The sequence below is a fragment of the Gavialis gangeticus genome, unplaced genomic scaffold, assembly GCF_001723915.1.
Source record: "Gavialis gangeticus isolate Ggan-Ray unplaced genomic scaffold, GavGan_comp1, whole genome shotgun sequence".
Lineage (NCBI taxonomy): Eukaryota > Metazoa > Chordata > Crocodylia > Gavialidae > Gavialis > Gavialis gangeticus.
Window position 1 is genome coordinate 1,026,487 of NW_017728955.1, and position 11,942 is coordinate 1,038,428.

Below are 11,942 nucleotides of genomic sequence, written 5' to 3' on the forward strand. Positions count from 1 at the left end.
CACGGCAGTGAGCGTGCCTGGCAGGGAGAAGAACAAGATCGAGGGTTGCTGTCCATCCGGCTGCTCCTCTCCAGGGCTAATGGGGGACCCCCCCAGGGCTATAATTCCCCCCCACACACACACAACTTCTGTCTACTTCTCATGTGCCTGGAGCTGCGGGAGGCCACGATGCAGCCGGTTGTGGGCACCTTTCCCTGCGAGCCAGGTGCCCCCAGGGATGGGCTGGGTAGGAGATCATTAAGACGCCCCTGTCTGGTCTCGTGTCACCGCTCCTAATCGTTACCCTGGCCTTAAACGGCCCCACCCCAGCTACGGACACATGCCCCCACCTTAGCTAATGCCAGCAGCGTCTGCAGCCCAGCTGCCCGCCACGCTTGTTCTCTCTCCCGTCTGCACTGGGCTGAGCCTGGCTCCTGATCTGCACGTGCTGCCAGCCAGGCCAGCAAAGGAGAAGCCAAGAGCCAGCCCCGGTCCCCCGTGGGGAGAGCCAGCGGGTGCAGCAGTGCTACTGTGGGCAGTGACATACCCAGACTCCTGACAGCCCCAGGCAAACTTTTAGTATTGGGCCAGAGATCACGATAATAATAATCAAACAATGTGAAAAAAATTACCATTGTTCGGGCCCTCTTTCTGCCCAGCCGCCCGGTTTGCCCATGCCTGCGTCCAGGTCTGGCCTGGCACCCTTGCACAGGTCAGCGGCTGCTCCTGCCCAGCCCTGGCAAGGGAGCATTCGGCACAGCTCAGACCGGGCCAAAAATGAGGTAGGCTGCACGTTTCTCCACCTGCTACCCCAGACCCCATCCACCTCCCCGTGTGTACACCGTTTTCCTCCTTCGGCAACACGAGGGCACAGAGTTCCCTCCGCCCGTTTCAGTCGACGTGTCCTGTCGGCCGGGCGGCAAAGTGCCGGTGAGCCAAGCCCAGCCGCAGCAGCAAACAGCGTCGGGTTTGGGCCTGCACATGGGATGCCGGCCAAAGGATTTGGGAGCATCTGTATCCCCAGGCGGGGGTGGAGGATGCTTGCCGGTAGCAGGGCCACACGTGGTCCTTGAACTACTCACGGATTTGGAGTTGATTTAGCTGGATCTGCCTTCTCTCCTGTGTGCCAGCGCTGCAGGGACAGACACCGTCTCGCAGGTCAATGGGGGACTGATCCGGAGGCCTCCAGAGCTAAAGGCCCAAGCCGTTTCGACCAGAGCTCACAGGTGACAGCTTGCAGGTTGGCACAGCTTGCGGGAGCCCGTAACCGATGCTCACCAAAGAGTTATGCTGGCTGATGTCTGCCTTGGGATCACTGCTGGGCTGGCTCTGAGACTGGACAGGACCCAGTGCTACCATGACACAGAGCAAGAGCTTTGAACGAGCACGTGGCTTCATGGCCCCTTGGTAAAAACCGCCACCCAGCAGAGAGATGAGGCTGGACACGGCCCCTGGGCATTGCTGCAACCAGTGCTAGCCCTGGAGCAAGCAGCGGAGGAGGGCTCAGCTCCTGCCTGGGCATTGACCAGCACGTTGTCCAGTCTCAGCACCGTAACATCAGCGGCAGTAGCTGCTCGAGGGGCCAACTATGATCAGCGCCCTGCTGTGCCGGGTGCTGTACCTGCACACGGAGCGACAGGGCCTGCCTTAAAGCACCGACAGTTCAGGCAGAGAGAGAGCAGGAGAGGAGCTGGAAATAGGGGACATGGCCAAGGGCAACCGGGAGGACAGTGGCAGAGCTCCCATCCCACCCAGAGTACTGGGGCAGGAGCTGTGTAGTTACCCCTGGTATGGGGGGTGGGGGGAGAGGGGGCAGTGTCCTGGCTCAGCCCCTCACCCGAGCTGTGACCAGGCTCAGCCTTTGCCAGGCAGCCTGCACAAAACAGCTTTTCACAGGCGGGCTAGACAGGGGCCCCGTGGGGAAGAGGAGCAGCAAGGAGGCAGCCTGGAGCGAGCAGGGAGATGGGGGATAGAGACGCTCTGTGTCGCTTCTCCCCCTGGCGCCGCGCCCGCCTGCAGAGCAGCTCAGAGGCTCCTGTGTGCGCCGAGCTCCCACCGGGCACCACAGACAAGGTCCCTTTCTCTGGCCGGTGCCGAGGCACCTGCGGCCACGGGGCTGGAAGGCAAAGGAGCCGCCAGCCAGCGGCTGGATCCCCAGCAGCGTGCGGTGACCGGGCACGGAGGCTCCTCACGTCCCCTCCGGCCTGGCTCGCGCAGCCCAGCTCCAGCACGCAGGGGCCAAGGCTGGCAGGTGCATCCCAGCTGCGGGCACCGGGGGTGTCTCGCACTCGCGGCCCGGTTCCCACAGAGGCACGGAGCAACCCCAGCTGCAGCAGGCTCCCGTGGGATCTGCGGGGGCTCAGCCCCTCCGAGCAGCTCAGATGAGATCCTGCTTGAGCCGAGGCCTGGGAAATCCTGACCGTGCGGCGAGAGGAAGCAGGGATTCACTGCTGACGCTCGCGTGGCTGAAACGGGGGACACGCACAAAGGAATGATGATCAAAACATGCCCAAGGAGGCTCTTTTCCAGTCACTCGTGGGGGAGGCTGGTTGCAAAGGGGACAGGGCCCTGCACTGGTGTTAAAAATGGCAGTTTGGGGGGTCACCCTTCAAGCTAGGCCTGCTGAAGCCTCCAAATGCTGTAAGAGGAACGGAGCCGGGACAGCCCATGCATGAAGACTCTCTCCCCTTTTACACCCACTCTGCGAAAGCCGGGCTGCCACGTGCTGACCATGCACGGTAGCCCAAGGGTCTCCTGCAAACACTAGTGGTCGGAGAAGTGAGCTAGCAGGGTGTAAAGCCTCTGGGGAAGGCTGGTGGGTTTGCTCCTGTGCATGGAGGGGCCAGTTTGCACAACACGTGGCATTATCATGCCCAGCCTGGAGCACGGATGCTGCAGGTCTCTCTCCTTCCTGTGCCAGATGCAAACTGGGACTGAAGTGGAGGTCTCAAGAGCAAAATGCACGAGCCACTCCAGCAAGAGCTACTAGGTGCTGGTTTGGAGCTTGGTGCCCAGGCTTGGGACACAAAGGGGAGCCTCTCTCAGGCCTTGCTTGCCCTGTCCAGAGGCCAGGGCTTGGAAGGTGCTGGCCTGGGCCTCCACCATGGTCCCTCTTCTCCCCGTGCCCTGCTTCACTGCCAGAGCGTTTCCCACAGAGCATCTTGTCCTTGCAAGCTCCCTGCTGCCCGCACCTCTGTCACAGCTGAAACGTTTCACAGCAGCAGCCGTGACCTTGGCAAGGAGGTTTCCAGGGACCAGAGTGGACATGCTGGCCGCTTGCAGGGCGAGAGAGGCTGACCAGCATGAAAGCCCCGGCCTTTTGGGATGGCAGCCCTGTGCAAGCAGGCCTGGCTTTGTCCCCACATGGAGGAAAAAAATTCGAGTCAAGGAGAAGCGCCCCCAGCACCAGATCCAGGCTCAGATTCAGACAGGGCAAGGCCAGAGGGACCGTGGGGAGGAGAGTGGCCTGCAGCCCTGTGAACAGAAATGCAGCCACGTCAGGTCCTGCTCCACTTGTCCAAACCATCACGAGGGGACACCTTGGAGGAGGCAGCAGGGCGGTCACCACCCGTGCCCTCTCCAAGCTTGAGCCAGGGCTCAGAGCTGCTGCCATTGTGAGCGTGGAGAAGATGGGCTCTGCTCCCCACTCCCTGCCTGCCCTCGGTCATGTCCCTTCAGCCACTGGTTCAAAAGGCAGAGCTCAGCACCAGGCTCTCCTGCCATATGCCATCACCTGTGCCAGCACAGAGAGACCTTTGCCTTCCTCATTGCACCTGCCCATCGCAGCCGAGATCTGCCGAGCCCTCACACAGCCCTGGGCTCACCTGGGAGCAGCTCACCTCCCATCCAAAGAGGCAGGAGCTGCTCTGGGCTCATTCTTGCAGCTCCCACCCTCAACTACACAACACTATTCAAAGTTATTTTGGCCTGGTAAGTATTTAGTATAGTATTTCTCCTGCCAGGTCAGTAACAGGATTAAGTTTATTAGAAAATGTTAAGCATCATAGAACAGAAATCACGAGGCCATATGGGAAATACAGAGATCTGAGCCAAAAGACCAAGCAGCGTGTTTACCCTCCCACTAGGTCCATCAAGCCTTGTATCCAGTCTGGACGCTGAGGGTCGGACCCAGGGAGCAGCTGCTCTTAATGGCAGGCTTTGCTCCGGCACACAAGAGCTGCTTCCAGTCTTTTCTGCCTTGAGCATCACCACCCTTGGCCCTGAGCAAAGGTCCGGGAGGCCACAGGGAATCAATGGCTATTTTAAATGCGTCCCAGGTTCAAATCTCACAGGGTTTGTAGCCAAGAAGCCCCTGCAGTGCAAGGCGGCCTGGCTCCCAGCCCACAACGCCCTACCACATCCATCCTGAGCACACTCACAAGCAGGGGAGGCAGCACCCCGCCACGGAGACCTTGGATCAGGACCAGCAAAAAGGGGGCTGCTTGTTCTGCCCCATCCCCTGCAGAAGGGTCCCCTAACAAGCTGCTGGGAAAGCTGCGCCACGTCTTGCTTTATGTAACAGCCCCAGCGAAGTCAGCTTCCCCACGAATGCTGCAGCGAGGTTGCAGGCTGGGTCTGTGCAGCGGGGAGCTCCCTTCTCCCAGGGGACTCAGCAGCAGCATGGCAGAGCTGGGATAATATTGTTTTTGATGCCTGGACACTTTTCAGGGCAAACACCCAACATCACTCACAACAGACAGCAGCATAACGCTCCCCCTGCCGTCCCCTAAGCCCTGGGGCTTAGTCAGATGGGGCTGCCGCCCAGGGCAGCCCTGGGCAAGCTCCCTGCATGCTCTGGCTGACAGCTTTTCCTGGTGGGCGCAGACGGCTCTAATGCTTCCCAGGCCTTTGATCATTCAGGACAAGGTGACACACTGGAGCAACCTGGAGACACGGTCATCTGTAGACCCCGGGCAGCAGCCCAATAACCTACAAAGGCCCACATGCAGCAATAACCTGCCCCCTTCCAGCAGATGGAGATGGCCATGAGAACATGAAAGTCTCACGGGTTTGTCCCAAAAGCCATGGGGGTAGCAGTTGCACCTGACTAGCTAGACGGGGTTTGGGACAGGAGCTGGCGGGCCAAGTTCTGCCCTTGCCCTCAGTCAAGTGCCCTGAAGGCAGGCCATGACCTTAGGGAGCTCCAGCAAGGGCTGAACTCTCCCTACAGATCTGTCCGGACCCTAAAGCGCCACAGCTACAGCCCTGACGAGCAAAGCACTGGCTGTTGCCAGGACTGCTGTGTATCTTGGCTAATAGTGACTATGGGGATTAAGGGTGACGTGGCCTCACGTTGGAAGGGCAATTCCAAGCTGGCCTACTACATATTTCTATTCAAACGGGTATCAGAGCAATGTCACACACAAAGAGCACAGCTGCACAGTGCCCTGGATGGCAGGTAAATTTATATGAGTCGGATGCCAGATAGGGGAGTCTTAAAAGGGTGCTGGTCCTACACCCATACCTACTCTCAGTGGAGTCTGATGGTACTTTCAGTCCACATGAACCTGGCTCTTCCAAGTCACTTGGATGCAGAAAGGATGCAAGCTAAATCAGGGGTGGTGTTGGTCCTCCAGTCCCTTCCCACAATCCCCTGGGACGATCTTGTTTACCGTGAGAGGATTGAGGCAGCTCACCTTACGGCAGCACAAGGGATGTGGCTCCAGCTGTCTTAGCAATACGTATAGGTAACAAGCATCCAGAGCGGCGACATCGCACACAAGCGCTCCTAGGAGCTGCTCACTCGGAAAGGAGGACATGCCAGGAACCGCAGAAGTCATTCGCAAGGGGTCCAGCCGGGGTCCCCGGGTAGCGGAGGACTAGTAACTCTGGCCTCTCTTCATTGGGTATAATCTTAGTGTTCGCTGCTAGATCCAGCAAGCACGTTTCACCTTCTCCGAGTCCAGACTTCATCCTTGCGCACCCGCACCAGCAAGTGGCAGAATTCAGGGCTGTTCTTTGCGCCCCCGCTGCAATCAGGCTCTCAGCACCTCGCCCTTACCTGTGAAATGGGCTTGCCACTTAGCAGCCTGAGCGCAGCACCGCTCATGATCGCTTGGACCGGAGGCGGGAGACAGACCAGTCAACATACTGCAGCCCGGGTTATTAACAGCCAGAGAGCCATGTTTATTACTTTCAGATGTTTCTATACAGGCGGCATGAACAATCGGGGGGAAGGGAAGCACAAATAATGTGGAAAATCCATTTCCCTCCCAGACACATCCCTGCCCCACCGGATCCTGGAGAGAGAAGGAAACTCAGAACATCGCAGAACACAAGAGATGCCCAGGGGTCACGGAGAAAAGATCCAGGTTGGTTACGAGCCGCGAGAGGCTGCGCACAGGGGCACGTCCGCCGCCTCTGCGGCTGTGGACACAGAGATGAAAATCCCACGGCTCGACAGAAAGGAGGAGGTGGTGCCTGAGGGCTTTTCACAAATGCTTTATTGTTGGTACGCCGGAGGAATGGACACCGAACAAGATCCTAACAGAATGAAGCTGGTACATGGACAAAGAGGGCGCTGAGCACAACCTCAGGGGAAATCAGTAGATATATACACGGTTTCCTTTTCAAATTACAGTATGTAATAAGAGGGCAGAGATCTACTCCTACTCTCAACCGCATGCACTTGACACTCAGGTTCATCAGAGTAGCCACGAGCTAAGTGTCCCGCAGGCTGGGGGGCTACACACGCAGTGTAAACCGTGCTGGGGAACGGCGAACAGCTCAGACCAGGCAGGAGGCCCCACCGAGAGAGGCAGCTTGGTGCGCAGAAGAGGGGCACCCGGCTCAGGGAGATAGATGGGGTAGGCCATGGCAAGGCCAAGAGGTCACAATCATCCCTGACAAACCTATGCTCATTTTGGCCTTATGTGAAGCAAATACCAAAGTGCCAGATCATCAGGAGTGCTCAGAGCCACCTGAACACTATGGGGAGGGTGTTTAGGGTTCGATGCTTTTGAGAATCTGCAGCACCCTCCACGCCCAGAGCTTTTTGATTCGCATTAGAAACAGTGTAAGGCGACAGCGGCCCAGAGCAAGAAGCAATGTGCTGATCGCCCCCCAACAGGTCACTTTGTGGGCAGGATTCAGCACGTGCATTGGTTCAATTCTTTTCCACCCCTGAATTCACTTGGTGCTTTCCTCCGATCTCTAAAAGCATCTATTTAAAGCCACAGCAGCGGTGATGTCACCAGAGGATGTGCTCACTGCATGCACCAATGAACCAGAACAGCCTCAAATGGAAACTCCTGATCTTGCTGCTCTGCTTTGGGGTGTCAAAAACAGGCGGACTAGCACAGGGACAAGCATTCCCCATCCTGCCAGGATACTGTGCTCCAATGCCACCCTGGGGTGACCCAGAAGGGGGTGAGGGGGCAGATTATTCTGTAATACCCCAGTTCAACTCTTAGCCCAACTACTGAGGTTCCCAACTTGATGCAGGAGAGACAAAGAACTGGGTCAGTTCCCAGGTGCCAAATGGAGAGCAGACAGCAGCAATTTCACTCCCGCTAACGCAGGCATCATTGGTAAAACCCGGAGGGTTGGCACCCCCGAGCCAGCCCCTTAGCTTTCCGAGTTGAGCTCAGCTTTGCAAAGCAAAAGCAAATGCAAACCTGCTGTGGCTAGAGCTCATCTGGGTGCATGTGTCCAGTGAGGCATGTGGAGCTTGCTACAGGTCCAGAAAATCAGTGGCAGTGTTAATCGCTGCTGCTCCTGGAGCCATGGCAATTACCGCTGCCAATATTCCCCAAACAGGCCATACTTAAAGCAAGTCCGACCTGCTTTGCGGGTTCTCCTGCTAGCAGTTTGCATGGTCACTGCATTCCACTGTGCTCTAGATCTGCACTGTAGCACTTGATTCTTACAAAAGCCACCCAGAACAGTACAATGGACAGGAACATTTGAGCTGGCTCACGTCTGATCCCCTTCCACAGTGTCTAAGTGGGTGACCAGGCGAGGTTGAGTGGAAAAGGCAGAGACAAGCCTTGAACAGAAGAGCAAGCATCATATGGCAACGCAATTCAACAAGCAACAAACAACATCAACGGGAGGTTCAGCTTTCATAAGACGCCAGTATTTCCAAACGCCAGATTAAAGTGACTGCTGTACATTGTACAAGTGAGCTCCATTGAGCTCTGTATTCTCAGGAACAAAACAAAACTGCACCTTTCTGCAAGAGCAGGAGGACTTGTTTAATCGGTCCACTGATACGGGGACCAACATGTCACTTGGCCTCTTCAGTTTGGTTCAAGGAACCTGGGAGTTGGCAAAATTGGTCTTGATTTATTAAAGTTTGACATGGAAAAAAAATTAAATTAACCAGACTCCCTACCTTCTGCTTCTCACAAGCCAATTTTTCCTTTGTTAAATGTTTTATTGATGTTCTATCTAACACTAGTTGGAGACAAGGGAGATTGCTTAAGAAAAGATGCAATATAAAAATGGTACTTTTCATCAGCATACCCATCCTCTGATACCTGCAGTTAATACAGGAATTGGAATCAGCATTGTGAGAGTGCGAGACTGCAGGTGAGAAGGATTTCCCTGATCCCCCTCCCCGTTTAATCAGCTTCCCAACTGAGACCTATTTTCCTTTTGTCATTGTGCAGTATTTGTCCCTGCAGTTTGCATTTTTATCTTATCACAATACACCTCCATCTGTAGCAGTGGACTTATTTACGACTTATTGCAGAACGTCGCTAAGAAAATAGCAGCAAGGTTTCTTCGTGCCGTGGCAGGCTCACAAAAATTCATTGAGTTCTCCCAAATCTGCGAAAAAATAACCCGCCCCCATGCTACAGTGATGAAGGCAGGAGTCTGTTTTTCATCAGCTTGGTTCAGATGCCAGCGAGGACGTGCACTGCCGCAAGTCAGAGCTTGGAGAGCTCCACAAGAGGCTGGAAAGTATTTATTTTTCATCACTACTGTCACAATGCAACAACAAACAATACTTCTGGGAGTCAATGGCACAGTGCATAGAGACAAAGTCACTTGCTTCTCATGTGGTGCCTAAGGGAACGGCTAAGTGGAAGGGATTTTGTCTTCTCAAAAGCTTGAGTGGAGAGGCCGGCACTAGAGGTGAATGTGGTGTTCCCGGACTCTGGCTGCTCTAATCACCCAGGACCAGATTCCACAAGGTATCTGGGCACATGCATGAACTGGACTGTTTGCAAGTTTGCAATGAGGCCCAGGCTTTGTGAGTCAAGACCTCTGGTCAGCACCCCATGGCAATAGCTTTACTTCCTACCCGTGTCAAGGACCAGGCAACTATAGCCCTCTGAAGAGACTCTTGCAAGACTGAGCTACAGGCATGGGTGAGAGGAAAGCTCGCTTTCTAGCTGAAATAGATTCCAAGTGATGGGTAACCACAATACTCCCAAGCCAAATTCAGAATGGACCAGGCTGGGGGGTGTTACTGAGAAGCAGGACTGTGCAGTCAGCAGTAAGGGGGAGGGACGCCAAGACAGGGAGCAAAACATTGCTTCTTTAGTACCTGAGCCTGAGCAGCTGAAGTAAGCAGAAAATGCAGAGCCCAGCTGGAACGGGACAGCCCAGCTTCAAGTCCAGAGATTTTGTGCTCAGATGTGTGCAGGCGGGGGTGGGGGGGACCCAGTGAGGGCACAGCTGATGAGTCCAGTGCTCACACAGCCAGTGGGAGGAAGGGAGCAGAAGTCCTCTCATGCTCAACCAAGTGCTACCTGCTCTTCGTACCATCTGCCCTTGCCCTAACCAGCATCTTACAAATGCAAAAGGATTTATTATGGTTCTCGTCCCAGGAAACATTGGCAGCCAGCTATCACAGTAGGGATAGATTTACCCTGGCAGCAATAGTTTTACGCTGCCGTGCAGTGTCACTGGAAGAATGTTTGCCCCCCAGCATGAAAGGGTTAAGGATCAATGACCTCTCTTATTAGCCCAAGGATGCCCATGTGACAAAAGGCTCCTGGTACCCCATGTCTACTGCTTCCAAGACGGATTTCCGAGGAGAGAAGAATTCAAGCCAATCCAGGCCACTCTGCGCCTGGAAGACAAGCGCTCTGTTCAGCTACTGCATTTACAAAGGAAACACAGAAGCAGATTGATGGTGCTAACGAACATCCAGCAAAGAGCGATTTCCCCACAACACACTGTGCAGGACCACACGTGCATACACACATGGCAAACAGCTGCTCAGGCCCCAGCATCAGAGTGGCAGTGTGATTTAACCCCCCAGCCTTAGTCTCCTTCTGTTGTCCTCCAGCTCAGCAGCCCATCCACTGCCCCCTCTGCATCTTCTCCTCCAGAAGGTGCCCAGGGCCCCAGCCTCTGCTCAGTCACATGCAGAAAGAAAGCAGAAACTCCTCAGGAAGAGAATAGGTTTTAGTCTGTCCGTGACAGATCACAAATTACTGGTCCTGTTTTGCCTTCCCCTATATATAAAGCAGCCCACAGCCACTGCTCCATAAGCGTCTGTCAGAGAATGAGTTACAGAGGCCATTTCCTTCCCCAGAGAACCTAGGAGTGAAATAAAAGTGCAGATGGAGCTGGGGTCATCAAGGTCCCACATCTACAGTGCTGCTTGCAGCAGAACTGAAAAGGAAGGGAAACTCAGTCCAATCAATCCCCCCACCCCCAGCTTTATCTTAAGACTGGCCTTGGTAAAAGGAAACCCTCAGCTCTTGAAGAAGCTGGCTCTTTACATGCTTAAAAAGGAAACATAAAACCAAAGCCATCCCAGGGGGCATTTCAGTGATAGCTCCAGAGGAATGTGGGAAGCCTTTGGATTTGATGTGACACCCTTCAGGGTCTGCCCACATAAAACCAAAGCCATCCCAGGAGGCATTTCAATACGACTGTTCAACAAAGCCTGAGAGTTCATGGGGAGAAGAGAGATGCTGTACCAATTGGGATGTCAGGTCACCTTTCCTTGAAGCAGCAGAGCGGAGCCCACTTCCCAGAGACAGAACATGCCTTGCAAGGTCTTGGGTATGAGCTGCCTCCTGGCAAGGACACTCCTAGCCATTGACACGCCTCGGAGAAACTAGTTCTACAGAATGAATCTCACACCAATTTCTCATTGTTGCTGAACTGGGTGGATGGAAAGGGTATGGATACGTCACAGTGGCCTCTGGTGCAGTTTATTTACAACGGAGCTCAGTGCTGGAGAATGTCAGGGTATTAACAGGCAGGAAACACACTGCGAAGGAAAGGAGAGAAGAAAAGTAAAGCATTAAATCCCAGACCTCAAGATCCACCCCACCAAAATCACTCACAAGTGAGTGTAAAATGAACACAAAGGATCTATCATGTACACTGGATCTACACAGGAAACATCCCTCTGATATGTAGTGCTCTCTGTCACTGGTTTTACCCTGCTCTATATAGCTGGCAGCTATGGACTACTGTAACTGTAGCAATTTACCCATTTCTCACATCCATCACCCTGGCAAAAAGAAATTGCCTTGCTTTCTTGCAATTCATGGAGGGGAGAAGGAAATGAGATTACTATAAGGAACAGAGCATAAGTTTAAGAAGCGAAATAGGCAGCTTTGACTCTTAATGAGGTGTTTTTGCTAGGGTTGCCTGCCAGAGGACACACACAGCAAATCATGCCCTGCCATGATTAATAGCAAACACTAGAGTGGTATTTTGGAGACATTGTCCACCAGATCAAGTACCTTGAAAGGAGGCAAATGATGAGGCCCAGATACAGTGATGGGGTATGCTTCCTCACTACACAAGACCTGGTCAGGCTTGCAGCTTCCCTCACCTCCAACATTAAATGTTCTGTTAGTCCAATTAATAATTTAGTAGATGAAAAGTTGAGACAAAGGAATTTTCACATCCATACAGCGCCACCTGTGGTTTAAGCTGTAGGTTTACATACTGCTTGTAGCATTACATAAAAGCCCTTGGCCAACTCTTTCTTGTTACCCCGATCTCAGTCCTCTGCTGTGCCAAAATGTACACAGAAAAAGCAA

At 54.1% G+C, this 11,942-nt stretch overlaps 1 protein-coding gene across 1 annotated transcript in view; it reads right to left on the reverse strand.

Annotated features, from left to right (window-relative positions):
* Positions 1-6,076: 6,076 nt before the first annotated feature.
* The window catches only part of PPME1 (protein phosphatase methylesterase 1), a 62,603-nt gene continuing 56,737 nt past the window's right edge, over positions 6,077-11,942 (reverse strand). The window contains exon 15 of the mRNA XM_019522014.1: positions 6,077-11,158. Within this exon, the coding sequence (XP_019377559.1) occupies positions 11,140-11,158 (19 nt within the window). The 3' untranslated portion in view covers positions 6,077-11,139. The remainder of the gene's footprint in view (positions 11,159-11,942) is intronic.